The sequence below is a fragment of the Salvelinus alpinus genome, chromosome 7, assembly GCF_045679555.1.
Source record: "Salvelinus alpinus chromosome 7, SLU_Salpinus.1, whole genome shotgun sequence".
NCBI classification, from domain to species: Eukaryota; Metazoa; Chordata; class Actinopteri; order Salmoniformes; family Salmonidae; genus Salvelinus; species Salvelinus alpinus.
In genome coordinates, this window is record NC_092092.1 from 66,477,253 (window position 1) to 66,503,769 (window position 26,517).

At 42.1% G+C, this 26,517-nt stretch overlaps 2 protein-coding genes and 1 long non-coding RNA gene across 9 annotated transcripts in view; 2 read left to right on the forward strand and 1 right to left on the reverse strand.

Annotated features, from left to right (window-relative positions):
* LOC139581500 (CRACD-like protein) overlaps positions 1-15,606 on the reverse strand; it is a 31,965-nt gene extending 16,359 nt beyond the window's left edge. For 3 of the 6 annotated variants that reach the window (XR_011676244.1, XR_011676245.1, XM_071411321.1), the window contains exons 1-2: positions 11,800-12,066; positions 4,550-4,632 (exon numbers count right to left, since the gene is read on the reverse strand). Coding sequence is in view for 4 of the 6 variants with exons in the window: in XM_071411321.1 (XP_071267422.1) it covers positions 4,550-4,632; positions 11,800-11,834 (118 nt within the window). In the remaining 2 variants the exon portion in view is untranslated. Of the gene's footprint in view, positions 1-4,549; positions 4,633-11,799; positions 12,067-15,451 lie in introns of those variants that run through there. The other 3 variants (XM_071411323.1, XM_071411324.1, XM_071411322.1) reach the window with 3 other exon arrangements.
* LOC139581501 (uncharacterized) lies at positions 5,309-10,001 on the forward strand. Its single transcript, XR_011676246.1, has 2 exons — positions 5,309-5,581; positions 9,041-10,001. It is a non-coding gene; the product is annotated as an uncharacterized lncRNA (long non-coding RNA).
* A 2,827-nt stretch (positions 15,607-18,433) lies between the features above and the next one.
* On the forward strand, positions 18,434-24,460 carry ids (iduronate 2-sulfatase). 2 transcript variants are annotated; one of them, XM_071411326.1, is made up of 9 exons: positions 18,434-18,649; positions 18,969-19,105; positions 19,232-19,409; positions 19,914-20,002; positions 20,298-20,498; positions 20,870-21,040; positions 21,296-21,422; positions 21,760-21,933; positions 22,682-24,460. In XM_071411326.1, exons 1-9 carry the CDS (start codon positions 18,574-18,576, stop codon positions 23,212-23,214), a joined length of 1,686 nt encoding a protein of 561 aa, XP_071267427.1. In that variant the 5' UTR covers positions 18,434-18,573; the 3' UTR covers positions 23,215-24,460. The 2 variants fall into 2 exon arrangements, with proteins under 2 accessions (XP_071267427.1, XP_071267428.1); XM_071411327.1 differs by lacking the exon at positions 18,969-19,105 and having other exon boundaries at positions 18,458-18,649.
* Positions 24,461-26,517: the final 2,057 nt, after the last annotated feature.

The window sequence follows — 26,517 nt, forward strand, 5'->3', positions numbered from 1 at the left end:
TTTCACCATTTTCCTTCACATCTTTCTACTACTGAACAAATAAGACCACCTAACTGAAAGCTTTGTAACGAACCTCAATCATTATTTGAAATGTAACTATTCCCTCATGTGAACTCAAGTGAGAGTAGTTACCCTGCTGGTCATAAACCCAGGTAGCATTAATGAGATAGTAAAAATACTCCCACTGTTCCATTGACATTAGCACCACAGTGGAAATTCTCAACACCTCTTTTTAACTACTTCAAGTGTTTTTTGTGTGAGTGTAAACTCCCTCTCCCTTTGTTGAGAATAATAGCAGGCCAAGATCTGAGACATTTGCTGGGTGATATGGGTGGTGCCTACAGCTCATGAATACAACACATCAAGCTATTTTAGAAACAATATGTCGATTACGCCAAAGTAGCAGCATAACCAGAAACAAAGCAGAATGGCCAATTCTTAAAAGAGAAGGTCAAGTTAGTTGGATCCATAGAACTGTAGCCAATATTTGGGAGGGGATGACTGCAACGTGAACAATCCTCGGATGGAGACCTTCAGCAGCCAGGAATGCAATCGTCTGATTAAAGAGTGAGTGCTGCTTGGAGGATTGAAGCTTGCTAGTGAGAGACTATTTATATATAAAGCCACACTATCCCGTGACTGGCTCACATGCTCTGGAAAACACTTGAGATCCAACTGTAGACAAGGCCTAGAGCTGGTATGATCACACACTTTAAAACTGGCCCATTCAGTATGGCTGGAAAAGTTCATGGAAAACTTCATCCCAATAGGAGAGGTACTAGATATTTTGGATGCATACTGTACATATAGCTGAAAATGTAAACATGAAGACATTTTGTCCAGAGAGGGTCTTTTTGTCAAACAGGCAACATGTAGGCCTAGATGGGACACATGAAGGAGATGCATGACCAGGAGATAAACAGTCAGAAACAGAAACTTTCTGACCCACTGAATTTCCTTGTTGATCTGGAGAGCAATGCCGTACCCAACCACAACTTACTCCCCTTGAGCTGATGTTAAACCTATTACAAACTGTTATCCCAGGTAAACGTGGTCCTTTGTAGCTCAGTTGGTATAGCATGGCGCTTGTAACGCCAGGGTAGGTGGTCTATTCCCGGGACCACCCATACGGAAAATGTATGCACACATGACTAAGTCACTTTGGATAAAGGCGTCTGCTAATTGACATATTACTATAATATACACTCACTACTCAGTTTATTGTTAGGTACACCACCCAGTTCATGAAAATGTATTGCTCCTACAGACAGTGAGTCACGTGGCCGTGGCTTGCTATATAAAGCAGGTAGACAGACATCGAGGCATTCAGTTACTGGTCGATTGAACGTTAGAATGGGAAAAACGAGTGACCTAAGCAACTGAGCGTGGTATGATCGTCGGTGCCTGGACTTTTCAAGCACGAAAGTGTCTAGTGTTTACCGAGCAGGTGCGACAAAAAAAAAGCTTGTTGATGAGAGAGGTGGAAGGAGAATGGAAAGAATCATGTAAGCTAACAGGCAGACCACAAACAAACAAATAATGATGCAGTACAACAGTGGTGTGTAGGAACGGCATCTCGGAACGCACAATTCGTCAGTCCTTGTCACGGATCGGCTATTACCCGAGGACGACCACACTAGGTTCCACTCCTATCAGCTAAAAACAAGAAGTGTCTCCAGTGGGTACGCAATCACCAACACTGGACAATTGAGGAGTGGAAAAACATTGCCTGGTTCGACAAAATTCCGGTTCCTGTTGCGTCATGCTGATGGCAGAGTCAGGATTTGGTGTAAGCAGCATGAGTCCATGGACCCATCCTGCCTCGTACAGGCTGGTGGCGGTGGTATACTGGTGTGGGGAATATTTTCCTGGGACACGTTAGGTCCCTTGATACCAATTCAGCAACTAACGTTTCCGACACCTTATAAAATGTATTCCCTGAAGAATTCAGCCTGTTCTGGAGGCAAAGTGGGGTCCGACGCGGAACTTTTATGAAGAAAATATTTTATTTATTGAACCTTTATTTAACTAGGCAAGTCAGTTAAACACCTCTCTAGGATAGCTGGGACGGTAGCGTCCCACTTGGCCAAAATCCAGAAAAAATGTAGCGCGCCAAATTCAAATATATTACTATAAAAATCAATCTTTCATGAAATCACACATGAAAGACACCAAATTAAAGCTACACATGTTGTGAATCCAGCCAACATGTCTGATTCCAAAAAGGATTTAAGGGGAAAGCACACCAAACAATTATGTTAGCTCAGTACATAGCCACAGAAAAACATAGCCATGTTCCCAGCAATAGATAGTAGTAACAAAAACCAGAAATAGAGATAAAATTAATCACTAATCTTTGAACATCTTCATCAGATGACACTCATATGACATCATGTTACACAATACATTTATGTTTTGTTCGATAATGTGCATATTTATATCCACAAATCTCGGTTTACATTGGCGCCATGTTCAGAAATGCCTCCAAAATATCCGGAGTAATTACAGAGAGCCACGTCAAATAACAGAAATACTCATCATAAACTTTGATGAAAGATACATGTTTTACATATGATTAAAGATACACTTGTTCCTAATGCAACCGCTGTGTCAGATTAAAAAAAAAAAATGTACGTAAAAAGCACACCATGCAATAATCTGAGACGGCGCTCAGACAGTAACAACATTTCTCCGCCATGTTGGAGTCAACAGAAATACGAAATTACATCATAGATATTCCCTTACCTTTGATTATCTTCATCAGAATGCAGTGCCAGGAATCCTAGTTCCACAATAAATCATTGTTTTGTTCGATAATGTCCATTACTTATGTCCAATTAGCTAATTTTACTAGCATGTGTAGTGCACATGTCCAAACGCTCGCGCAGATGCAGGCAAACGTCAGACAAAAACTTCAAAAAGTTATATTCCAGGTCGAATAAACTGGTCAAAGTAAGTAGAGAATTAATCTTCAGGATGTTGTTATCATTTATATCCAATAAGGTTCCAACTGGAGAATTCTTTTCGACTCTATAAGTAATGTAACGCAAGACGATATAATGAGGAAAGCGCGCGACCAAGAACTGGCAAATCTGCCAGACCACTGACTCATTCCCCTCCCATCCGGTCCCACAACACAGCATAAGCTTCATTCCACGTTCTACTGACTGTTGACATCTAGTGGAAGGCGTATGAAGTGCAAACAGATCCATATATTACAGGGAATTGAATAGGCGATGACTTTAACAACGAGCACTCTCAGATTTTTCACTTCCTGTTTGGATTTTTTCTCAGGTTTTTGCCTGCCATATGAGTTCTGTTATACTCACAGACATCATTCAAACAGTTTTAGAAACTGCAGAGTGTTTTCTATCCAATAGTAATAATACTATGCATATATTAGCATGTGGGACAGAGTAGGAGGCAGTTCCCTATGGGCACGAAATTCATCCAAAAGTGAAAATGCTGCCCCCTATACCAAATAATTTAAGAACAAATTCTTATTTACAATGACGGCCTACACCGGCCAAACCTGGACGACGCTGGGCCAATTGTGCGCCACCCTATGGGACTCCCAATCACAGCCGGTTGTGATACAGCCTGGATTTGAATCAGGGTGTCAGTAGTGACGACTCAAGCACTGAGAGGCAGTACCGTAGACCGCTGAGCCACTCGGGAGTATTAGATGGTTGTACCTAATAAACTGTGTATTATAAATCAAAAAATCTTGGGAAGAGTCATGACCAAGACCTAGTCTGTAGTACACAAAGAACTACTATCTTGATTGAAGATTAACTCCTTGGAATATTCCCCCCTGTCCCCCACTACCCTCCCAGGTCACCACGAGGATACTGCCATGGGGCAGCCACCCATCAGGGTATTCCAAATTATCCCCAGGCCCACCGCCAGCCAGCACACCACCAGCCATTGACAAATTATTTATTTTAATGGACTTCGCCCTCCGTGCTCCGCTTTAGAAATTCAATCTGATAGAGTAGATTATTCCACATGTCAGTGGGAGCTATTCCTGAAGAGACGGTTCCCAGCCTGACCTTGCAGATCCTGACTTCCTTGTTCCCAGAGCGCATCACAGCAGGGGGAAGGGTTGGCAGACAGAGAGTGGGAAAATATGTTCTTATGGGAGCTGATGAGATATATTTTCTGTACTTCATTTCCTGCCAATAAAACTGTAAGAAAATATCCTTCTTAAGCTTGACCTGATCCTCCCTGAAGCCCAGTGCTCTCTGCAATAAAGAGATAATAACACACTGGTCTAGAAGAAACACTGATACTTTACCATGAATCTTGTGGAGGGATTCTCATCATGATAAAATCATCTCACTTCAACTTGCAATGAACCACAAGGCTTCTCAGACACAAATCTTCAGGGGAGGCATAGATCCACAGATTAGATACTGTAAATCTGATCAGATAGGATCTGCTGTCACACATTGACCATAGCACTACCACAGACAGACAGAGTTCCATGACCAGAAAAAAGTGAAGAGCCCCTTTAAAGGGCTAGCAATCAGTTAAAGTATGGGTTTACCTGTGCACTCTTCGGTGGTGTCTGCTGGATCCTGGTTGGTCAACACATCTGATGGTCCAGAGGCCATGATACTGCAGTCACTGCTGGGAGGGAGAGAGTCATTGACTAAGGAGCAGAGGGAGAGAGTCATTTTTTAAAAACCTTTATTTAACTAGGCAAGGCAGTTGAGAACAAATTCTTATTTACAATGACGGCCTAGGAACAGTGGGGTAACTGCCTTGTTCAGGAGGAGAACGACGGATTTGTACCTTGTCAGTACCTTGTCAGCTCAGGGTACAAATCATAGCCATTGACTATGGAGCAGAGGGAGAGAGCCATTGACTATGGAGCAGAGGGAGAGAGCCATTGACTATGGAGCAGAGGGAGAGAGCCATTGACTATGGAGCAGAGGGAGAGAGCCATTGACTATGGAGCAGAGGGAGAGAGCCATTGACTATGGAGCAGAGGGAGAGAGCCATTGACTATGGAGCAGAGGGAGAGAGCCATTGACTATGGAGCAAAGGGAGAGATAATTAACTCTCTTATAGAGGGAAGCCTTGCAGGGATTTGGGCAACTAATAATGAGACCACAGTCAGTTTGGGCTGAGTACAATGTAGATTCAATCAGGGACTGTATTTCATTCATCCCTATTTACTGTAACTCAGCTGTGTGCGTCTCCACTGAGGGCAACAACCACATCCATAACCCCGCTCTCTATATAAGGAGAGATCAGGGATGGTCTCAGCCTACCAATCTCTCTCTACTACAATGCCCTCAGTGACACCGCCCTGTCATGTCACAGGATGAGGCTGAGATAAGCAGCCTGTGCCTGGGGCAGATTACTGGAGGGGGCTGCCTGGGGCTGGAGCTAGCGCTGGTCTGGAGCTCCCAGCAGGATAGCCTCAGACACGCCATGACGACCCAGCAGGAGGAAGCCATCAGCGGTCAGTGACAGCTAGTCTCAACCTCTGGCCCCACGGAATGGCTAAACAGGATGTGGAGGCAATTTGGATTTCGACCGCACATGCAAAACGAGTTACTCCGTTAATAAGGTAATTACCTCCTCTGCCTATATGGCTTCCTGCCAACTCTGTCAAGAACCTGATGTGCTCAGAGCGGCTATGTTTGTCAAAATCTATATCCATGTCTCGGGGGCGGTCATAATGAAGAATTCTCAAATATAATATCTTAGGATTGACTTGTTTATTTCCACATTATCTTAAGTCTGGATGTGATGATTATAAGAACAAGGAACACCCAACAGAAACAGTGAACGAAAGGATTAGAAGTTACAATACTAAAACGTGTAATCTTTACACCCAGCAGTGTAGTACAAATACCTGAGGGAGTCAGAGAATAAATATAAACCCAGCTGAGAAAATTCAAAGGCAGTACTGTCTCATGGGAATAAGCAGCTGCAGTGCGTACTGGACTCCGCTTCCTGGTGTGACATAAGCTGCTGGGAGCCTCCTGTGTCTGCTGTTACGTAACATCTACAGTTACATCCCTGCTGAAGTCCAAGGCCCTGTCCCAATATCTTGAAGCTATTCAACTCAGCCTGAGACTACCCCATCCACGTCATTGTTGTTCAATAAGAACAGAATGTTCCTTGTGTGAGAAAAAACATGTGCCTTCTGTATCTGAAATATTCTTCAATAATCAATAAACACATGGCAACTTCATTATTCCAGCTGTGAGAATATCATATGTTGAACTCCTAACTGCAGGTCTTTCTCAGTGCCACAAAAACATTTGATTACATTAGTTTAATTTGTTTATTTCAACCATTTACAAACCCTTGACAGTTATAAATAAACATACATTCCAACTGGCTTCCCTGTTCCCCTGACAACGCTTGTACCAAACAGTACAACAGACAGGCCCACTCCAGACTAGCTAAAGTTACTACTAGACAACACATTGTCTGAGAAACTGACGCTTCTCTCAGGTGTTTTCTGTTAGAATGGTTTTCATAACAGTTTTCATAACTACTCTAACAGAAAGCACCTGAGAAAAAGTTCAGTTTCTCAGACAATGTGTTGTCTAGTAGTAACTTTACTGACCTAAATATATTATATAAACATTGTAAGTATTATTTTAGTGAGTTGAAACATTCCACAATGTTTGTCAGCCCTTTGAATTGAGAGAGAAAGAGATCCAATCTGCCTCTTCATTTCCTCTGTATCTCTGAGTAAATGTTACCTGCTTCACAGAGAAATAACACTTCAGAGATACAGACTGAAAACCCCCACCACCAATACCAAGGGTGACAATGTGTGACTGAAACCCCCCACCACCAATACCAAGGGTGACAATGTGTGACTGAAACCCCCCACCACCAATACCAAGGGAGACAATGTGTGACTGAAACCCCCCACCACCAATACCAAGGGAGACAATGTGTGACTGAAACCCCCACCACCAATACCAAGGGAGACAATGTGTGACTGAAACCCCCACCACCAATACCAAGGGAGACAATGTGTGACTGAAACCCCCACCACCAATACCAAGGGAGACAATGTGTGACTGAAACCCCCCACCACCAATACCAAGGGAGACAATGTGTGACTGAAACCCCCACCACCAATACCAAGGGAGACAATGTGTGACTGAAACCCCCCACCACCAATACCAAGGGTGACAATGTGTGACTGAAACCCCCCACCACCAATACCAAGGGAGACAATGTGTGACTGAAACCCCCACCACCAATACCAAGGGAGACAATGTGTGACTGAAACCCCCCACCACCAATACCAAGGGAGACAATGTGTGACTGAAACCCCCACCACCAATACCAAGGGAGACAATGTGTGACTGAAACCCCCCACCACCAATACCAAGGGAGACAATGTGTGACTGAAACCCCCCACCACCAATACCAAGGGAGACAATGTGTGACTGAAACCCCCCACCACCAATACCAAGGGAGACAATGTGTGACTGAAACCCCCCACTACCAATACCAAGGGAGACAATGTGTGACTGAAACCCCCCACTACCAATACCAAGGGAGACAATGTGTGACTGAAAACCCCCACCCCCACCACCAATACAAAGACATCTACAACACAAACACACAGACACATCACACACAGTCGATTAAGACTAGGGGATAATAAGAGAGAGACTGGGGATCTGTATAGAGTAGACCATGGGAAGGAGTACTACTTGTTCTTGTGACCAACAGAGAGCATTCTGGGGAGAATGCAGCCTGGGGTTGTTGTCACAGCTAGCCTATGAACCATAACCTCCCAGGGTCTGACCATGTGACCAACCCCAGTCACACAGCTCTGCTTCCACAGAGGAACATCCTCTAGAAAAGGAGAGAACACAACTGAGTACGCACGACGCAGTGGGGCAACATGGTTCAGGGGCAGGAGGGTTCAGCTGGACTAATGGACTGACCTTGGACTGACTCCAATACTGACCAGCAGCGATGACGGCCTCTGTTTCATGTCTTAACTTTTCAGGGATTGAAAGGGAAGAGAGTTGGTGGGAAGGAACAGTATTACATTATGAGAACAAAAGAGCTTGTTAGATAAACAAAACCATTATTTAGAAGATGAGAAAGTATTTGATCACAGGGAGTTCAACAGTTGAGTCGGCCAGTTCCAAGACACAGGCAGGTTTGAGTATTGTTTTTGTACTGGGCGATCCCCTTTTTCAGTACTGGGCGATCCCCTATTTCAGTACTGGGCGATCCCCTATTTCAGTACTGGGCGATCCCCTTTTTCAGTACTGGGCGATCCCCTATTTCAGTACTGGGCGATCCCCTATTTCAGTACTGGGCGATCCCCTATTTCAGAGCCAGATGCGAGGAGTCACCTATGTTATGCAATCAAGCAACTAGCAAGGTGTACGAGACAGACAACACCTTGATTCTAATGTTCACACACTCTTCAGCAGTCAGTAGACTGCCTTCTGGTCTAAGTCTCCATAAATCCACCTATGCTGTGCAGAACATATAGTGTGATTGAAGCTTCACAGTGTCCTCGGAGACCGTATTCTTCTCAACATCCAGGATACTTCTAATATTTGTGGAAAAGGAAATAGGGATTTTGTAGGAGTTCACATTATTTTATATCAAACCATATCTAAAGTCAATCCAATATAGACTAATATGCCTATGTAACAGTGCAAACCATCAACTGGGTTAAATAAGCAATTACATTATCTTAAGTAGGGACGGTACACAACACATCCCACTCAGTTATGTTGAACACAAATATTCTCAGAAACGCCAAGGTTTTTATGCATGTTTTTTAAAGGCAAAAAATAAAACGCTCCATGTGAATATTGTTAGCAGTAGTGCCAAGCAATGATACTGGCCATTCTGTTTGGTAGTTTATACAGGCATGCCTTTAAATTTTAACTGGCGCAAGAGTCCTCTGGCAGTCTAAATTATACACATAGCCTGTGGAGCATGGAACACTGAGGACAGATATACAGTGCATTCAGAAAGTATTCAGACCCCTTGACTTTTTCCATATTTTCTTACGTTACAGCCTTCCTCATTAATCTACACACAATACCCAATAATGACAAAGCGAGCTGCCCGCCCGGCCAAACTGAGCAATCGTGGGAGAAGGGCCTTGGTCAGGGAGGTGACCAAGAACCCGATGTTCCTTTGTGGAGATGGGAGAAACTTCCAGAAGGACAACCATCTCTGCAGCACTCCACCAATCAAGCCTTTATGGTAGAGTGGCCAGACGGAAGCCACTCCTCCGTAAAAGGCACATGACAGCCCACTTGGAGTTTGCCAAAAGGCACCTAAAGACTCTCAGACCATGAGAAATAAGATTCTCTGGTCTGATGAAACCAAGATTGAACTCTTTGGCCTGCATATTTGGCATGTCTGGAGGAAACCTGGCACCATCCCTACGATGAAGCATGGTGGGGGCAGCATCATGCTCTGGGGATGTTTTTCAGCGGCAGAGACTGGGAGGCTAGTCAGGATCGAGGGGAAGATGAAAGGAGCAAAGAGAGATCCTTGATGAAAACCTGCTTCAGAGCGCTCAGAACCTCAGACTGGGGTGAAGGTTCACCTTCCAACAGGACAACGACCCTAAGCACACAGCCAAGACAACGCAGGAGTGGCTTCGGGACAAGTCTCTGAATGTCCTTGAGTGGCCCAGCCAGAGCCCGAACTTGAACCCAATCAAACATCTCTGGAGAGACCTGAAAATAGCTGCGCAGAGAAGCTCCCCATCCAACCTGACAAAGCTTGAGAGGATCTGCAGAGAAGAATGGGAGAAACTCCTCAAATACAGGTGTGCCAAGCTTGTAGTGTCATACCCAAGAAGACTTGAGGCTGTAATCACTGCCAAAGGTGCTTCAAAGTATTTAGTAAAGGGTCAGAATACTTATGTAAATGTGAGTTTTCAGGGTTTAATAATGTTTTTGCTTTGTCATTATGGGGTATTGTGTATAGATTGATGAGTGAATAAAAAAATATATATTTTAGAATAAGGCTGTAACGTAACAAAATGTGGACAAAGTCAAGGGGTCTGAATACTTTCCGAAGGCACCGTAGATGATGTGCAGTGTAGTTCGTTAGTAGTGGGTGTAGTAGGCCAGTAGCCCTACATAAAGATGAATGCAATCTGGGTAAACCATCGATTCCCCAGAACATACGAGATGATCACAGCAACCAAACAGGAGCTCCAATGAAACTTAACAGGAGAAGCACAGTACCCAGGACAAAGCTACTGCAGCGCACAGCTGCCTGGAAGGAAGGACTCCTAGAGTAGTTACAATGGGCGGACTTTCAGGATATCAAGGAAGGATGTGCTGTCTTTTTTATTGGAGGTTCAACCCACCATTCTCTGCTATGCCGAGTTAACACTTTTCATTGGGTGGAGCCCCCATATATGAGGCTGCATATCCAAAGTGGATGGTCTGCTCATCTCATCACAGCACAGTTTTTAGTTTTCAACGTTTTTTTCAGCTGTTGAGTAAAACCTCACATACCTTAATGTTTGTGTTGAACCAGAGCCACAAACCCATGGAATTTCCTCTCCTCACTCCTTCTAAATGAGAGGAGTGACTAAGTCTGACTTTGAAAAAAAGCTTATTGAATTTACAAGTTGTATCAAGGGTGCATTCAGTACGGAAGGGTTAGGCTACACATCTGTCCCAAATACGAGTTGTGTGTAGCAAGAAAGACATTCTGTGTGTTGCGCTCACATGATGTTGTGTGCAACGGGGCTTAACATGCGTGAATGCATTAATCTAGCTTGAACATATTAATCCAACAAGAGGAAAAATAAACATTTTGGTGTTAGTAGTATAGCATAGCTCAACGCAGCCTTCCTTACCCCTGTTCTGTAGGACAAGAAGGATTAAACCAGATCAGACAAGTTCCATCTGGAAAAAGTGAGGCTTTACGGTCCAATATCAAGGAAGGATGAGTGTTTAAATGAGAACCATGTGAAACGGTGCAGGTGTTCCACACATCTGAGCCAAGCTGTTTACACTAGCATGTTATGTTTTGTACTCATCCATACTGCATATCATACGTTCTCCATTTCTAACTCAGTCTGTGTACAAGATGTCACATGAAAGCCATTACTTAGCCAGACTGCTGCTAAGAGGAACTTAGTTGGGACAGCTGACAGACACAAACCATGAAATGGATGTTTGGGATGTGGATGGATGTGAATAAACCGTGGCAGTCAGTTACTCACTCTGGGGGAGAAGAGCTGATCCCTTTCAGGCTGACTTAATGTTAAGTGGGTCAGTTCACAGTTAAAAAAAAAGGCTGCCTGCCTCTCTTTCTCACATTTTATCAATGAACTGAGTGAGGGGTCAATAAAGCTTTTATTGTCTTTTTAATGTCTTGAGACGGAGGGATAAAGGGGGAGATGGTTCTTTAACACTGCGAATTAACAGCCCCTATACAGTGCATTTACAATCTAGTCCACGAGGCTACAACAGTGGTCTTAGTTACAAATTAACTATTTATTAATATATTATGACTTGCAAAATCAATGCGGGCCTACTGTGTCCTAATATTATGGTTCAGAATCAGAACATAACTATTGCCCTTCTCTAAAGACAGACATGTACACGCCATGTACATTAAGAAGACTGCCAGGGACAAATAACATACATGACTATGTTTACATTTACATTTACATTTAAGTCATTTAGCAGACGCTCTTATTCAGATAAATGCTCTGGCGATACATGTATTTCCTCTGTCTTCATACCTTGCCAGGATATCAAACAAGTCGAACCAGAAAAGCAGAGAGAACAGACTTACTTCTTTCCCTGCAAGCAGCCGTAAAATCCAGCCATGGTTTCTAGTTGGGAATGTTCAAGAGATACAGCAGGCTGTACATCCTTTCCCAGCTTGTCTGAGTGATGGCGACAAGTGGAAGAGTCCCTGTGCAAGCCCCTACTGCAACGTTAAAGGCCACCAGTCCACTACACACAAACACCCCTCTTCTTCATGTACATGAATTAAGACAGAACGGCAGAAAGACAACAATAAAGACACAGAGCTAACTTTGAGGCTACCTGCCCGCCCTCCCTCCCAGTGACCTGCCTACAGATGGAGGACGCTAGTGTGAACTAACAGCCCGCCCCAAGCTACTTTTCCCACCCATCTCCACCTCCCTCCTCCCACTCCCTCCCCCGTCATTAGCCTAATCCCGAGCGGCAGCCTGCAGCTATTGTCTCAACCAGGCAACTTACTTCCGGCCGATCTGACCCGTGTCTCTGTGATAATTAGATAGGGGGTGTCGTGAGGAGACGTGAGGATTGTCCTGGCTAGGAACTCTATCCTATCCCCATCAGAAAAACAAAACAGCCCAACCAAGAGTACCACCCTGCCATATAGTCTGAGTCAACACAGACAACAGATGTCTAAATCTTAACCTCTAACTATGGCTACCTATGGTTCAACCTTTGTGTCATTCATGTTGGGATGTCAATTCATATGGACGACTAAGTAGAAAATCAATATGGGCTACTGATCCACAGGTTGGATAATAAGGCCTAATTATCAGATAAACAGCACAAACCATCATTCTGTTACCAAACTTTGCATCTGCACTGTTCAAGTAAAATGTGTTTTTGTAACCTTTTCTGTGGGAATTGTTAACAGTTGTCCTTGTGCATAGAGTTGTATGGTTTGTTTAACTTTCCAATCAGTGGTTTTTGTTTGACATTTTAAAGTGAAAAATCTAAGTCTCAGCATCATTCTGTCACCATGGAATTGCCCAGAAGTATGTTATGGCAGAATGCTAACTTGTGCAAAACAATAAACCTTTTACTACAACAATATTCAAATGAAACTAATGCAACATTTTACTCATGAATAACTCAAGTCAGTCTGAAAGTTTTTAACTGAACATCTCTATGTGAGATCAGGGTCTGTGAAGGATTTGGTAAAGCTGGATCAGAATACAACCAAAATGGCCAGATCTGCTTGGAATCTATCCAAGTGGAGACATTTTTCTGGGAATAAAGAATGTGTTCACGTAAACAATCCACTCAAACTCTATTAGCTCCAGACCTCTGAGACTCCATTTCAAAATGAAATATTTCCCTCATCCTGAAAGTGTAAACACATTAGAAGCCTGTGTCACAGAGAGTAACCACAGCGTTTACAGTACCATAGCGTTTACTCTACTTATTGGCATTCCAAAGGAATATGACTTGAGTGATAACAAATAATTGATCAAATACATCATTACAATCAATAGACTTAGCTTAGACTCAACTCAATGTATACAATCTGGTGTCTTCTATACACCGACAGCAATCACAAGCAGCCATCATCTTAGTATTGAAACATCCAGGCAGACTACCAAACACAGAGTAGATTATCACACATGGGAAATCTCAATTCATACAAACTATATGTGGACTAATTTCAAAAACACATATATCCCTCTGTTTTAAAACTAAGAGCAATGTCTGTCAGTTTTACTCCTTGATTTTTTTGTGGTATTTCCTGAACCATTTTAAACTGCCCCCTCAGAAACCCACGTTTGCTCAGAACGGAGAAAGTAAAGCAGCTAACGATGGTGAGAAGGACAGTATGTAAATTGGAGTTAGTTCAAGAGATCATTTCTCAGTGCAAATGCAAATATCAAGCATTGTGATTGTCCTCAATTTTGTGGTTTACCAAGATACTGTAGTTTAAATTCAGAGTAAAATAACATACTGTTTTCAACTATAGTTACTTATATAAAGTTGAATTCTGAAGAATTAAATATTTGCCCATGATTGAGCAGGAGGCCCTTTTCCCCCTGTTCTCCTGAATCCCTCAACAGTTTGCTCTGACTCAGGTTTCTTTAGTTAACCCCTGCAGAGTACTGTTTCTTTTCTTTACAAAGCACTCGGAATTCCTGCTCACATCTGGAACACATCTTCAACGAGCAGCGATCTCTCTGGCTCTAATCAACTCTAATTAAGGCCATGTATGCAGCAGAACTGTAAATAACAAAAACATACTGTAGAACTGAGCTGGGGAGCTAGCTATGCTGGGTGGGAGGCTGAGGCTGAATGTGTCACGGACAGACAGGGATGTCTATACAGCAGCAGCAACAACACACAGTTCTCCTCTCTGTCTGGCCTGGTTATCTTCTCATGGTGCTGGAAACCTTTTAGAGCTGACCCTTGAAGCGACCCACTCTGCTCTCCCACTCTCCACATGAAAAGGGATCCTGCTGGGTTTTACTGCTAAAGGCCCTCTAGTCTGCCTTTAACCTACAGTTGTTACTGTTTTCACAAGGCATTCCTTCCATTCCAAATCATTTGCTGCACAGCATGTGTGGGCCTTAAGGGCACATGAGAAGGTATTTATCTGAAGGGTTTAATTGCATGGTGATAATCAACTAATTGTGCTTTTAAAAAAATGTTTTAAGTGTTGTGCTCTTAGCGATATCCTCTATTGAAAACATGGAATTAGTGCCATGGCTCAATCTGGTTGGTCCTACTGGTCGAATGGGTGTGGTTGAGAACTGACCCCTATTAAAAACGTTGTGGGTCAGCTGCCAAAGCCAATAGGCTTTCTTCATGCCATTATGGTCAGAAATAATGCCATATATCATTGTTAGAAAAACTAATGGTAATCAAAACGTCACGCCAGGGTAAGCCTACATGAGACACAGACCTTATTTTAAGTGTTTCTAAAATCCCCTATCGGAAAAATGAATGGTGGAAAAACGATTGGAACCATTTATTTTTCTTGCTGAGTCGGGGGTTGTGTTTGATTAAGGTTTTATTCAAAAGTATGGATTTCAGCAAACAAAGGCATGCAACAACAGAGGTCAAACATAGGTACATGGTAAGGGTTTAAAATGTACATTTAAGTATCATGTAAAGGGACTCAGTCAGAGGTTCATTAAAAAAAACTTTAAAAAAAAAACTCTAGTAGCCTATGCGCTCAACTCTGTGGAGGAGTTGAGGTACTTGGCAATAGTGAACAGCATTTTATATCCCTTAAATGATGGGGCGTTATTATTTGTATTCTAATAAGGAATATAAAGTTATTACTGGACAGATCATACCAGATAGCTATTGGCAATAAGCAACTGGACTAAATTGTATTGACCACAGCCTATTGAAACAGCAAAAACACTCATCACCATTATCCTTCTGTGTTGCAATAATAAGATATTGTAAAAAAAAAAAAAAAAAAAAAGATTGTTTAAAATCAATTTAAGAGGATAATGAGTCGCAAACTAAAGATAACATCGAATTATGTCCCAGGAGATTATTCAAATGAGGTATAATTCAATAACAACGCTTCGGTAAAGTTGAAGAACCATCAACTAAATTCAACAGGCTTTTTGCGAATCTAACACAAAGCAAAATAGAAAACTGGAGCGAACCATATGGAAGCTTCGCCTATCAATCAAACAATTGTCTCTAAGTTCGTCTTGAAAGAAAATGGTACTTACAAACTGAGTTATATATTTCAGAGTACGCAGTCATCCATCAAAGTCAAGAAGACATCGGTGATTTGTGATGATTAGATCTGGCCCATTGAGGTCTCGTGTCTTCAACTAGCCTGCAGAAGCACTGGAGTACCGCCCATGCCGTCTGCGAGAAAGTCGACAAATTGTATGCAGCAGATGACTTACTGGGAATTTTCTTTAGATAAATATCAACTGTAAAATTAACCAAACAATTTACCCCAAACAATAATTTAACATTTTAGGCCTACAGTATCAGTCAAAGATGCTACATTTTCAAGTGTACTGTCCCCTAGCGTCCCTAGCTATTGCTTTTTCTATGACTTGTGTCTCAATAACATCTGTATAAAAAAAAAAAAATCTTTACGGATTTTCTGGTCAAATAATTGTATGTCCATAGATAATCAGTGTTTACTTCGGACTGAAATAGTTGCGGGTACTCAATTTGGGTGCTGGTACTGTTTCTATAGGTGCAGGAGCTCGACAATACTTTTGAGCTAATATTCAAAAATGGTACAGCTACTCAGCTCCAGTGAGCTCCTGCCCAAATCAAACACAAACACTGTGTATAATCTGTGCTGGGGAACTAGGAGAATTGATGGGAAAATATATGGCCAGCAATGCTCTCTAGTGGTAGTTTTTTGTATAGACCTTAAAGGATTCTGGCTGAAAATTTGACAAATCTATGCATTATACAAGTTGACCACACACCATTTCCATTATGATTTTATTCGGAAACTAGATAGAATACCTGTATTCTACATTTAGATGTTAGCAATTTGGCATAGTATTTTATCCAAAGAGACTAACATGCAGTTAAACTAAGTCCAACTAAACAACCACACATCAGTCATTACAGTCAAAAACTCAGCAGTGCTAGAAAGAGATGGAGATATTTTCACCATAGGCAGACTCAAAGACAGGTGGTAAAGGGCTACAGTAGGGAGAAAAGTACTAGGAAGTGGTAGGAAGTAGGATTTGGCAACATCATTGGAATAGTCACCCCCAGACTGTTCAATAACCCTGGCTTTTGAACAATTGAGATCTGGCAACAACTCATTGGAATAGTCACCCCCAGTGGTGCCCATGTCCATTATCTCATAGGTGCAAACATTTTTGTCCCTGGCATTGTAGGCTGAAATCCCACCTGAAAAGACACAGACAATAGATTTTTGCCATGATATGCATGCCTTTGCATACATAACAAACATGCAACTCGTCACTTCTATCCAGTGGTGTAAAGTACTTAAGTAGTTTTTTGGGGGTATCTGTACATTATTATTTATATTTTTCCAACTTTTACTTCACTACATTCCCAAAGAAAATACAATTTTCCCTGACACCCAAAAGTACCTTTTACATGTTGTCAGGAAAATTGTCTAAATTCACACACGTATCAAGATAACATCCCTGGGATCCCTACTGCCTCTGATCTGGCGGACTCACTAAACACAAATGCTTCGTTTGTAAATTATGTCTGAGTGATGGAGTGTGCCCCTGGCTATCCGTCAATTAAAAATACAATTGTGCCGTGTGGCTTGCTAAATATAAGACATTTGAAATGGGTTATACTTTTACTTTTGATACTTAAATACATTTGAGCAATTCCATTTAGTTTTGATACTTAAGTAGGCCTATATTTAAAACCAAATACTTTTAGACTTTTACTTGAGTCACTTTCTATTAAGGTATCTTTACTTTTACTCAAGTATGACAACTGAGTACTTTTTCCAGCACTGCTTCTATCAAACTATAGAGTAGAGTTGTGGGTGAGACAATGGGGTCCTTTCAGCTGGTGCTCCTTGGGCCATGCTGGGAATTTCGCCTGGATCCTACGGAAAGAAAATATTTATAAATCAATCAAACCACTTTTTAATGCTTTCCTAAAATACAATTCAAGCCACTGATTATAGCATCACTGCTATTCAAAATCATGAAATGTTATTTTTATAGCTCCATGGAGCAATTATCAAATGCAATGTAATATGAATGAATAGCCTATCGAAAAGAAGAATAGGAAGATGCTATTAAAACCTGTCAGATTTAAACAGAAATCCCCTTGGTAAATTCTGCTTCCTCATTCTCACACAATCAACAACATATGCACACAAATCAACCTACATCAGCCCAAAGCCGTTCCCATTGTCTTCCCAGCCATGGTCCAAATTAATTATGTGGTAAATGGAGGTGAAAACGCCCTTCGCGCAAAAATTGACACAATAACCATCATATCGACGTTAAATTTGGAGTCTCGTGATGATATGGTGTGTGGTCCTCCCACTACAACCCGGGAAACCATGCAGTTTATTAGGCTACAGATAAAATCAATTATGATGAACTTCACAGGGTGGTGAAAGTGCACGATGATGCGCTTGATGCTACTTTCCAATAGCCTATCAATGGTCTTATTCTGGTGACATGATCATCGATGCGTGACTGCCGTTTGACAAATACAAAAATTATCCGCTTTATCAATAATAATCTCTTAATGTAGAAGAGCCTACATGAAGAACCTAGAAGAGCACTGCATCTGCGAGCTGTTGACACATTTGCTATGTGTTTTTGTGACAAAACTATCGGTAGAGTTGAAAATGCGATGGAAACACATTGAACTTTAGATTTTTATTCGGTACATGAAAATTTAAGCGATAAAGTACATTGCGTGCATTACGTCATCATTCACTGATTTGTAACTGCAACAAGTCCATTTTGTGGAAACATTTGCAACATTTGTTATGCGGATTCTAGAATATTGGCATGCAAATCTGTCGCCAATTGGATGGAAAGGTAGCTACTCACTGATTTCATTTGTATAGAATAAGTTTGTGCATATTGAAAATTATAGGATTACCTGTCAACTACATAAATAAAGGCGGGGCGTCTAGGTTTCAGAGCATGACGTGGACTTTCCAACGACCAATGGAAATAGAGAGAGGGAAGGTCCTTTCAGCCAGGAAGGTATTTCAGTACACACGACGCGATCAATGTTTTGACACAGTCATTAGTAGTCCCGTGTGTGTATATGTCCATGCAATACCCTTATAGACCATGCACGAGCTTCATTAGCTTAACATTTTCTTAGCTTTGAGAAGCTGCGTTGCCTCACGATGTCTCTGTCTGTCCAGAAATGGGTTTGCGTCCTGATTCTGTGTATGTTCTCTCATGACGTTGTTGCAAAAACAGGTAACTCACTTTTCAAAAACATTTATAGTAAATCGCTTCTTGTTGATGTTGAGTTTTGAAAGGCGTCTGTGAGAACGTATTATTGATCAGTAACATTGTTACAACTTTAGTCATGTTGGCCAATGTATGGTGTTCGTTCAAAGCTTGCTACGTTGTAGCTGATTTTTAATGCGGGGAAATGATGGCTGCCAAATTCTGATCTTTTGCGAAATACATGATCTGATTGGTCAAAAGACCAATTTTAGTAGCGAGGGAATCAGAATTGGGCTGCCTGTGTGAACGCAGCCATTGTAACCTTGACTAATTTGTCTTTCTTTAGTTAGGCGCAACGTTCTCTTCATCATTGCTGACGATTTGAGACCAACATTAGGATGCTACGGGGATCCTATTGTAAAGTCCCCAAACATTGATCAACTTGCCTCTAAAAGTAACGTCTTTCTCAACGCATATGCCCAGGTAGTCCTACAACAAAGTGATTTAACGCTGTAGCGCAAGCCTACTTTAGTTGGTAATTCATTTTCTACCAGTGATTGTAACTATATAAATTAATGTCCCATTTTGTCTCTCTCATTCAATTTGTAGCAAGCAGTGTGTGGACCAAGTCGAACCTCCTTGCTAACAAGTCGTAGACCTGACACAACCCGGTTATATGACTTTAACTCCTACTGGAGAGTGCATGCGGGGAACTACACCACTCTCCCTCAGTACTTCAAGTCAAAGGGCTACACCACCATGTCGGTTGGAAAGGTTTTTCACCCAGGTAAAAGGATCCTAGACATTTTGTTTTTCAGGTTGACATTTTATTGGGATGAATCTATTCCTGAAGGCTGAGTGGTTTCTGCTAGATGGGTCAGCCGCAAAGTCAAAATTGGTTATAATAGTAAAAAATGCATAAACAAATGTTTGTTTTGGCCCTAATTGAAAGTTGGGTGTAAGGTTAGCAGTGTGTTTAGGTTTCAAATCTGACTTTGTGTCTAGTGACCAACCAGCAGAGCTGCCGCCAGGACAAGATTCATCCCAATAAATGCCAACCTGCCATTTGTCTTAGACCTACTTAAAATGTTAGTGGTTGGTGATTTCTTATAAGTCTACATTGAAAAATTTGTAACAATTATCTTGTGTGCTCCTCAGTGTTCAATGTTGTAAAACCCCTTATTGCACAAAATAACCAAGATCTCTTGTCATGTGACGTGAATCTATCAAATTGCCAGAGGCTGTTTCCCATGTCGTCTTAATACTAATATCGCTGTGTTTTGTGCTGAAGGCATAGCCTCTAATCACTCGGATGATTACCCGTACAGCTGGTCTGTACCTCCTTATCATCCTCCCTCTTTCAAGTATGAAAATATGAAGGTCAGTGTTTGTCTTGACTGCTGCCATAACTCCCTCGTCTACAGATGCTTTAGCCATATATGGCTAAAATGATGTCGGTATACTGAATAGTCTATTTACTTTAGTGAATGGATTCCATTCTGTATACAGACATTCATTTTAAGATAAATGGCTACAGATGCTTATGCATGTCTGATTTGAGCCCTCTGTGTATTATGTCTAGTTTAATTGCCTAATATAAGATGTTTCTCATGCATTTTAACAAATTCCGACAGGTTTAATGTTTAGCATGAATGAAATGTACTGCTTTGTTTAGGTTTGCAAGGGCAGTGATGGCAAACTGCATGCCAACCTGCTGTGCTCAGTTAATGTGTCTGAAACCCCTCTTGGGACACTGCCAGACATGGAGAGCACAGAGGAGGCCATCAGGCTGCTCAAGTCCACAAGGGATTCTGGCAAGAACTTCTTTCTGGCTGTTGGATTCCACAAACCTCACATTCCCTTCAGAATCCCACAGGTACTGCAGCTGCCTGGCTTACTTCATCATAACACCAGGAGCAGTTAAACCAGAGTTTCCCGTACTCGGTCCTCAGGTTCCAAAGGGTGCACGTTTTGATTTTTGCTCTACACCGCTGACTCAAATATCAACTAATCAAGCTTTGATCATTTGGATCTGCTGTGTAGTGTTAAGGTAAAAAAACTAAACGTTCACTCCTTGGATTCCCGAGGACCGAGTTTGGAATACGCTGGGTTAAACCATGACTTAGATGAGCAATAAATACAAATCTCTCAATAAATGTAGATGGTATGATTTGTAACCTACTGATGAAACTGCCTTTGCTCTTGTAAACTGTAATTTCGTTCTTAAATTGCGTAACTCTGTATTAGGACTTCTTGACACTCTATCCCCTGGATAAGATGAGCCTGGCTCCAGACCCTGACGTTCCTAAAGGCCTCCCCAGCGTGGCCTACAATCCCTGGACTGACATCAGGAAAAGGGAAGATGTCCAAGCTCTAAACATCAGCTTCCCATACGGGCCAATCCCAAAGGATTTCCAGGTTGGTTAGGTGTACTTTCATTATTTGCAGGAACAAAGTATCTTTTCTAATTAGTTTTTAATGTGGCTATAGATGGTTGAAGCACAACTGGTGGGGTTCTTTACTTCCAATCTGTTACATGAGGTGATATGATGCAGATAAATGTTGAACTATTTAAACATTTTTACAAAAATCTACAGGTAGAAGCAGCATATTATACTACAGCAGGTTGCATACTGTTATGTATTATTGATATACCATAAATGTTGGATTCAGCTCCAGATTCAACAGCACTATTATGCGTCTGTGTCATACATGGACTCCCAAGTGGGTCGGTTGTTGAATACTCTGGATTATCTTGGCCTGGCTGAAGACACTGTTGTGGTCTTTACATCTGACCATGGTAAGTCGACTCTTCCTTCTGTTTCAATACATTATGTACTGTAGAGATGGGAAATCTGCTGCATACATCAAACTGCTGTCTAGCCTATAATAGATTGTCAACAGGTAAATTGCTTGTGTAGTTTGTCCACTAGATGGGGCTGTGACAACACAAATTCTGCCTTTACGCTTCTGAGTTGACAGACTTCACCAGCCTCAAGCTTGGATCCCTTCAAACCTTATGTTGACTTGACTAGGAACTGTTTATGCATGTTGTATAGCGATAATTAAATGTTAGTCTTGTTTAAATACGTTGGTGTTTAGGTATGTATTTGTAATATTAGTCATTTCTCTTACAGGCTGGTCACTTGGGGAGCATGGAGAATGGGCCAAATACAGCAACTTTGACGTGGCCACTCGCGTTCCACTAATGTTCTACGTAGCAGGTATGACTGCAGTCCGTCCTTGGCCAGAGGACGAGACCTTCCCCTACATGGATGTGTTTGGCCCAACACCGCATCGCTTCACACAAGGTATACTATACACTCCTATAGTCAATAACTAGTTTTCATTCCTCGTGCACTTTTTATCACTGATCTGGCAAGACGTGATGGAGGCAGTATGGTGGAAACCGATCCAGTTTATTCTTCCCATCAGTGGTAGTGAAGGAGAGGAAGCCATTAGGAAGATTGAATTGCATACTCCTCGCGTCTTCTCCTCTCGTCTTCTCAACCCATTGGCAGAGGGGAGGGACCTCTGGCCTTCTCATGCAATGGGTTCTGAGAAGGATAGGACGTGAGGCTTACGCAATTGAGTAAATGTGCTGCGTCTAGACGGGTATCTCAATTCTGCTTTTTTCAGGTATTTGTATTTTGGCTTATCAGATCAGCTCTGGAAAAAGAACTCATGTGAAAAGACCTATTGTGATTGGTCAGAAGACCTATTAGTGAAAACGATATCAGAATTGGGCTGGCTGTGTAAATGCTACCTTTGAGACACTATTCTGCTTTCTTCTAGTCATTCTCCCAGGACAGATTATTGCAGGAAGTTTGTGCTCCACTATGGCTGCGTTTACACAATATTGATATTTTTTCCACTAATTGGGCTTTTGATCAATCACTACTTTTTCAGAGCTGATCTCATTGGTCAAAATGGTAATTGGTGAAAATATCAGCATTAGGCTGCATTTAGACAGGTAGCCTATGTAACATTGTTATTCCCCATATAATGTCGTAGACTATCGGTTGTGGGGCTGTGACTCACACTACCTCTTCTCCACAGGAGGAACAGTGAGCAACGTGAACGAGCTGCTAGACGTCTTCCCCACTGTGTCTGTCCTGGCTGGGCTGAAGCCCCTGCTCCCCTGTCCCGACAACTCCTTCGACGTGGAGCTCTGCACCGAGGGACACGACTTGACCAACACCTTCAACAATGACAACAACAGAAAGAAGTCTGATGGCATTGCCTTCAGCCAGTACCCCCGGCCCGCCGACACCCCCCAGGAGAACTCAGACCTGCCCGACCTGAAGGACATCCGGATAATGGGCTATTCTCTGCGCTCCTGGGACTATCGCTTCACCGTGTGGGCGGGCTTCGACCCAGCTAGCTTCCATGCTAATCTGTCAGACGTGCACGGTGGGGAGCTGTACCTCCTGGAGGAAGACCCAGGCCAGGACCACAACCTGTACAACAGCTCTGAGTACAGCCTGCTGCTCTGCAAGCTGGGCCTGGGCCAACAGCAGCCCTGGGCACAGACCCTCAAACAACACCTCCTATACCTCACTGCAGGGACTAAATCTAAAGGGATGGCATGATGCTTTGTGTAATGAACTATTTAGGAGGGAAGATCTTTATTTTTGCTGTGTTCATAAGGGATGTTTCCATTCTAGGCAAGTGCCTATTACTAGATTGTTTCAGCTTCTATTGGCACTTTAGGTAGTTGACCATTAGCGTATGGTTAACCTACAATACAGGGTTTTTAGGTGTAGTCATTCTCTTAGCAGTTCAGGTTTCTGAATGTCGATGGTGAATTTCAATGGCAAGAATTTGACACCAGCTCTAAATCGAACATAACCAGTGAACAGGGATCTATTGGAGTTATCAGTAGGCTAGGTTTGACATCAGTAGACTTATTTTTCAAGCATAAGGTATGTTTTCCTAATGTACTGTAACAAACTGTGATGGTGAAATGTGTATAATATAGGGAAAGATCATTCGGGTCAACATGGAGGTGTTGGTGAACATGCTGTACTGTAAAACTATCCACGTTCATACTTTGCACACAGATACTTTTTTGAAACATGTACAAGTATGAATTTCTAAAATGTATTCAATCCAAATAATCATGTCTCTTTTTTGGGGGGTGATATTCTTGTCAATGTACAGTAGAAGGAAAATACTGGGGTGCATCCTTGGGGAGAACCCATGTGTTCAGCACCAGCAGACAGGCTTCATTGTGAGCTGGGCTGGAAAATTCCAGTCTTGATTTTTGCAGTCTGAAAGTGAGGTCAGGCCAGTTGGAGATGGATCCATGGGCTGATTGAAGCTTATTTTAATTGCTCGCGCCAAAGGGGAATTTCATTTGTGCTCCAACTTTATCTGTGATTTTAATTCTCTTTCAACTCCTGTTTCCAAGTTCTGCTAGAGAATGTTCCACAGTTAGGTTTCTTCCCCTGTGAATGAGGCAGTGTCTTTCAGCTCCCAGACAGTGCTATCTGGAGAGAATGTGCAAATCCTCAAACATATTGTCCAAAAGTAATTATTCTTCCTACTCAACTAGTCCTATATATAAATGTGTAATCTTCACTACTTATTTCGTAGGAGTGGATCTACTGAAGTAATTTAAGGTAGCGCATACACTAAAATAGGTTTATTTGACTTTAATCTGTCAGGCACTGACACTCAACCTTGAGTTGCACCACCATCCCGATGTGAAATGACAGGGGAGAGCTTCACTCACACAGGAATGTTATTACCCTTAAGTAGACAATGTGACCTAACACTGACAATGGGCATTAACCATGCAAACCTGTTAATATGATTAAACAAGGAATCAATGTGGACGTGGTAATGGATCACTGCTTAAGATAATTATTACTTTGCTACAACCAAGTGATGTGTGTGTGGTGAATATCTGTTACATCCAGGGTTGGTTTTGAAAGTCACATGCAGATCGGTTGGTTGTGTTTAGGAATCAAGCCCCATTTGTTGGTATTTAACAAATCCATATCAAATTAGTGTCACTTTGTCTTGTTGATTCAGATGCACCTTATTAGGGTAGCAGGTAATGGCAATTTATTCATGAAAAACATGCTTGATGACGATTAATGAATTGAGAGAAAGTTGCTGAAAACCAAATCTTTGTTTTGGAAACGACTCCCAAGTTGCAACAGCTGGAGGAGGGAGAGTAAAGATTTATTTTTCAGCCTAATGTCAAACCCACAAAAGACAGCTAGACTGTTAGGAACTAGTCTGACAACTATTACACTGGCAATCAGAGCGACTTGGCGATCATGAGCAAGCTTTCTCTCATGAAGTGCTCATTCTTTTGAACGCTGTCTGTCTCCATAGTCTGATATTGAGATTGGTTATGGCTCACAGCAACTATTCAAAACAACTGGCATACACCAGTAATTCAATATGAACTCAGATTTGCAAAAATGCCCAATGTTATGTTTTATCATTGATTTAGTGTATCTTTTTTGTCTGCCCTTGCCTGCAGAATATGGTAATTAGAAACTATATTATTCTTCAAACTCAAAACTGCATTATATGTACAGTATGTATGTTTGCATGAAATGCACTATGTCTCGAGGGCAAATGTGCCTAGTCCTTGTAGCTTGGCTGAGAGGAGCAGCTGGTAGACAGTGTTTCTCTCCAGAGGGTGTTGTACTGTAGGATATGGCTGGTAGACAGTGTTTCTCTCCAGAGGGTGTTGTACTGTAGGATATGGCTGGTAGACAGTGTTTCTCTCCAGAGGGTGTTGTACTGTAGGATATGGCTGGTAGACAGTGTTTCTCTCCAGAGGGTGTTGTACTGTAGGATATGGCTGGTAGACAGCAGTGCTCCAGTGAATGGTGTAGCAGATATTACAGCCCAGGATCTGATGCCCTCCATCTGGCCTAGTGAGGCAGAGCGCCAGCCAGGCCAGCAGAGAGTCTTTGCCCCCCTCCTCCCCTCCCTTTTCTATCACCCCCTCTCTTCTGGCACAGTGAAACTGAGATGTAGCCCACAGCCAGAGCAGAGGACTATCTCAGTAGTGAACATGTTGACAGCTGTGTTTAACAGAGCCATCTGGGATAGGAGACAAGTGGTCACTACTATGCTCTCAACATACAGTAGCAATAAGGGGATATTTCAGTGTTGATAATGGATAGCCCTTATACGTCTCAAAGAATACAATGCTTGTGTTTGTAAGATTATATTTATTTATATATATATATAAATCCTGAACAAAAATATAAAGGCAACATGCTACAATTTCAAAGGTTTATGGCGTTATAGTTCATATAAGGAAATCAGTCAATTGAAATAAATTCATTAGGCCCTAATCTATGGATTTCACATGACTGGGCAGGGGCGCAGCATAGGGAGCCAGGCCCAGCCAATCAGAATGAGTTTTTCCCTAAAAAAGGGCTTTATTACAGACAGAAATACTCCTTAACACCCAACCCCTCCCCCAATTCTCTAAAACAATGTTGGAGGCGGCTTATGGTAGAGAAATCAACATTACATTCTCTGGCAACCGCTCTGGTGGACATTCCTGCAGTCAGCATGCCAATTGCACAGTCCCTCAACTTGAGACATCTGTGGCATTGTGTTGTGTGACAAAAAAACTCCACTTACACTATTGTACTGGTCAGTCCTTTAAATAGACCTACTATCTTTGACTCTTGTTTACCCGACTGTCTGTGTATTTAATGAGAGTAACTTCAAAGATGCATAATTCATCATTTTTTTACCTCCTTTTCTACTGACAGCTGCCATATGTTTCATTTCAGTCATAATCATTTCCATGGAGATGCATTACAAAGTTAAACAGATCCAGAGTTGACGCTCCATGTGAAAACATTCCATATCAGACAATTACGTGAAGTTACTAATAAAACCCACTAAGA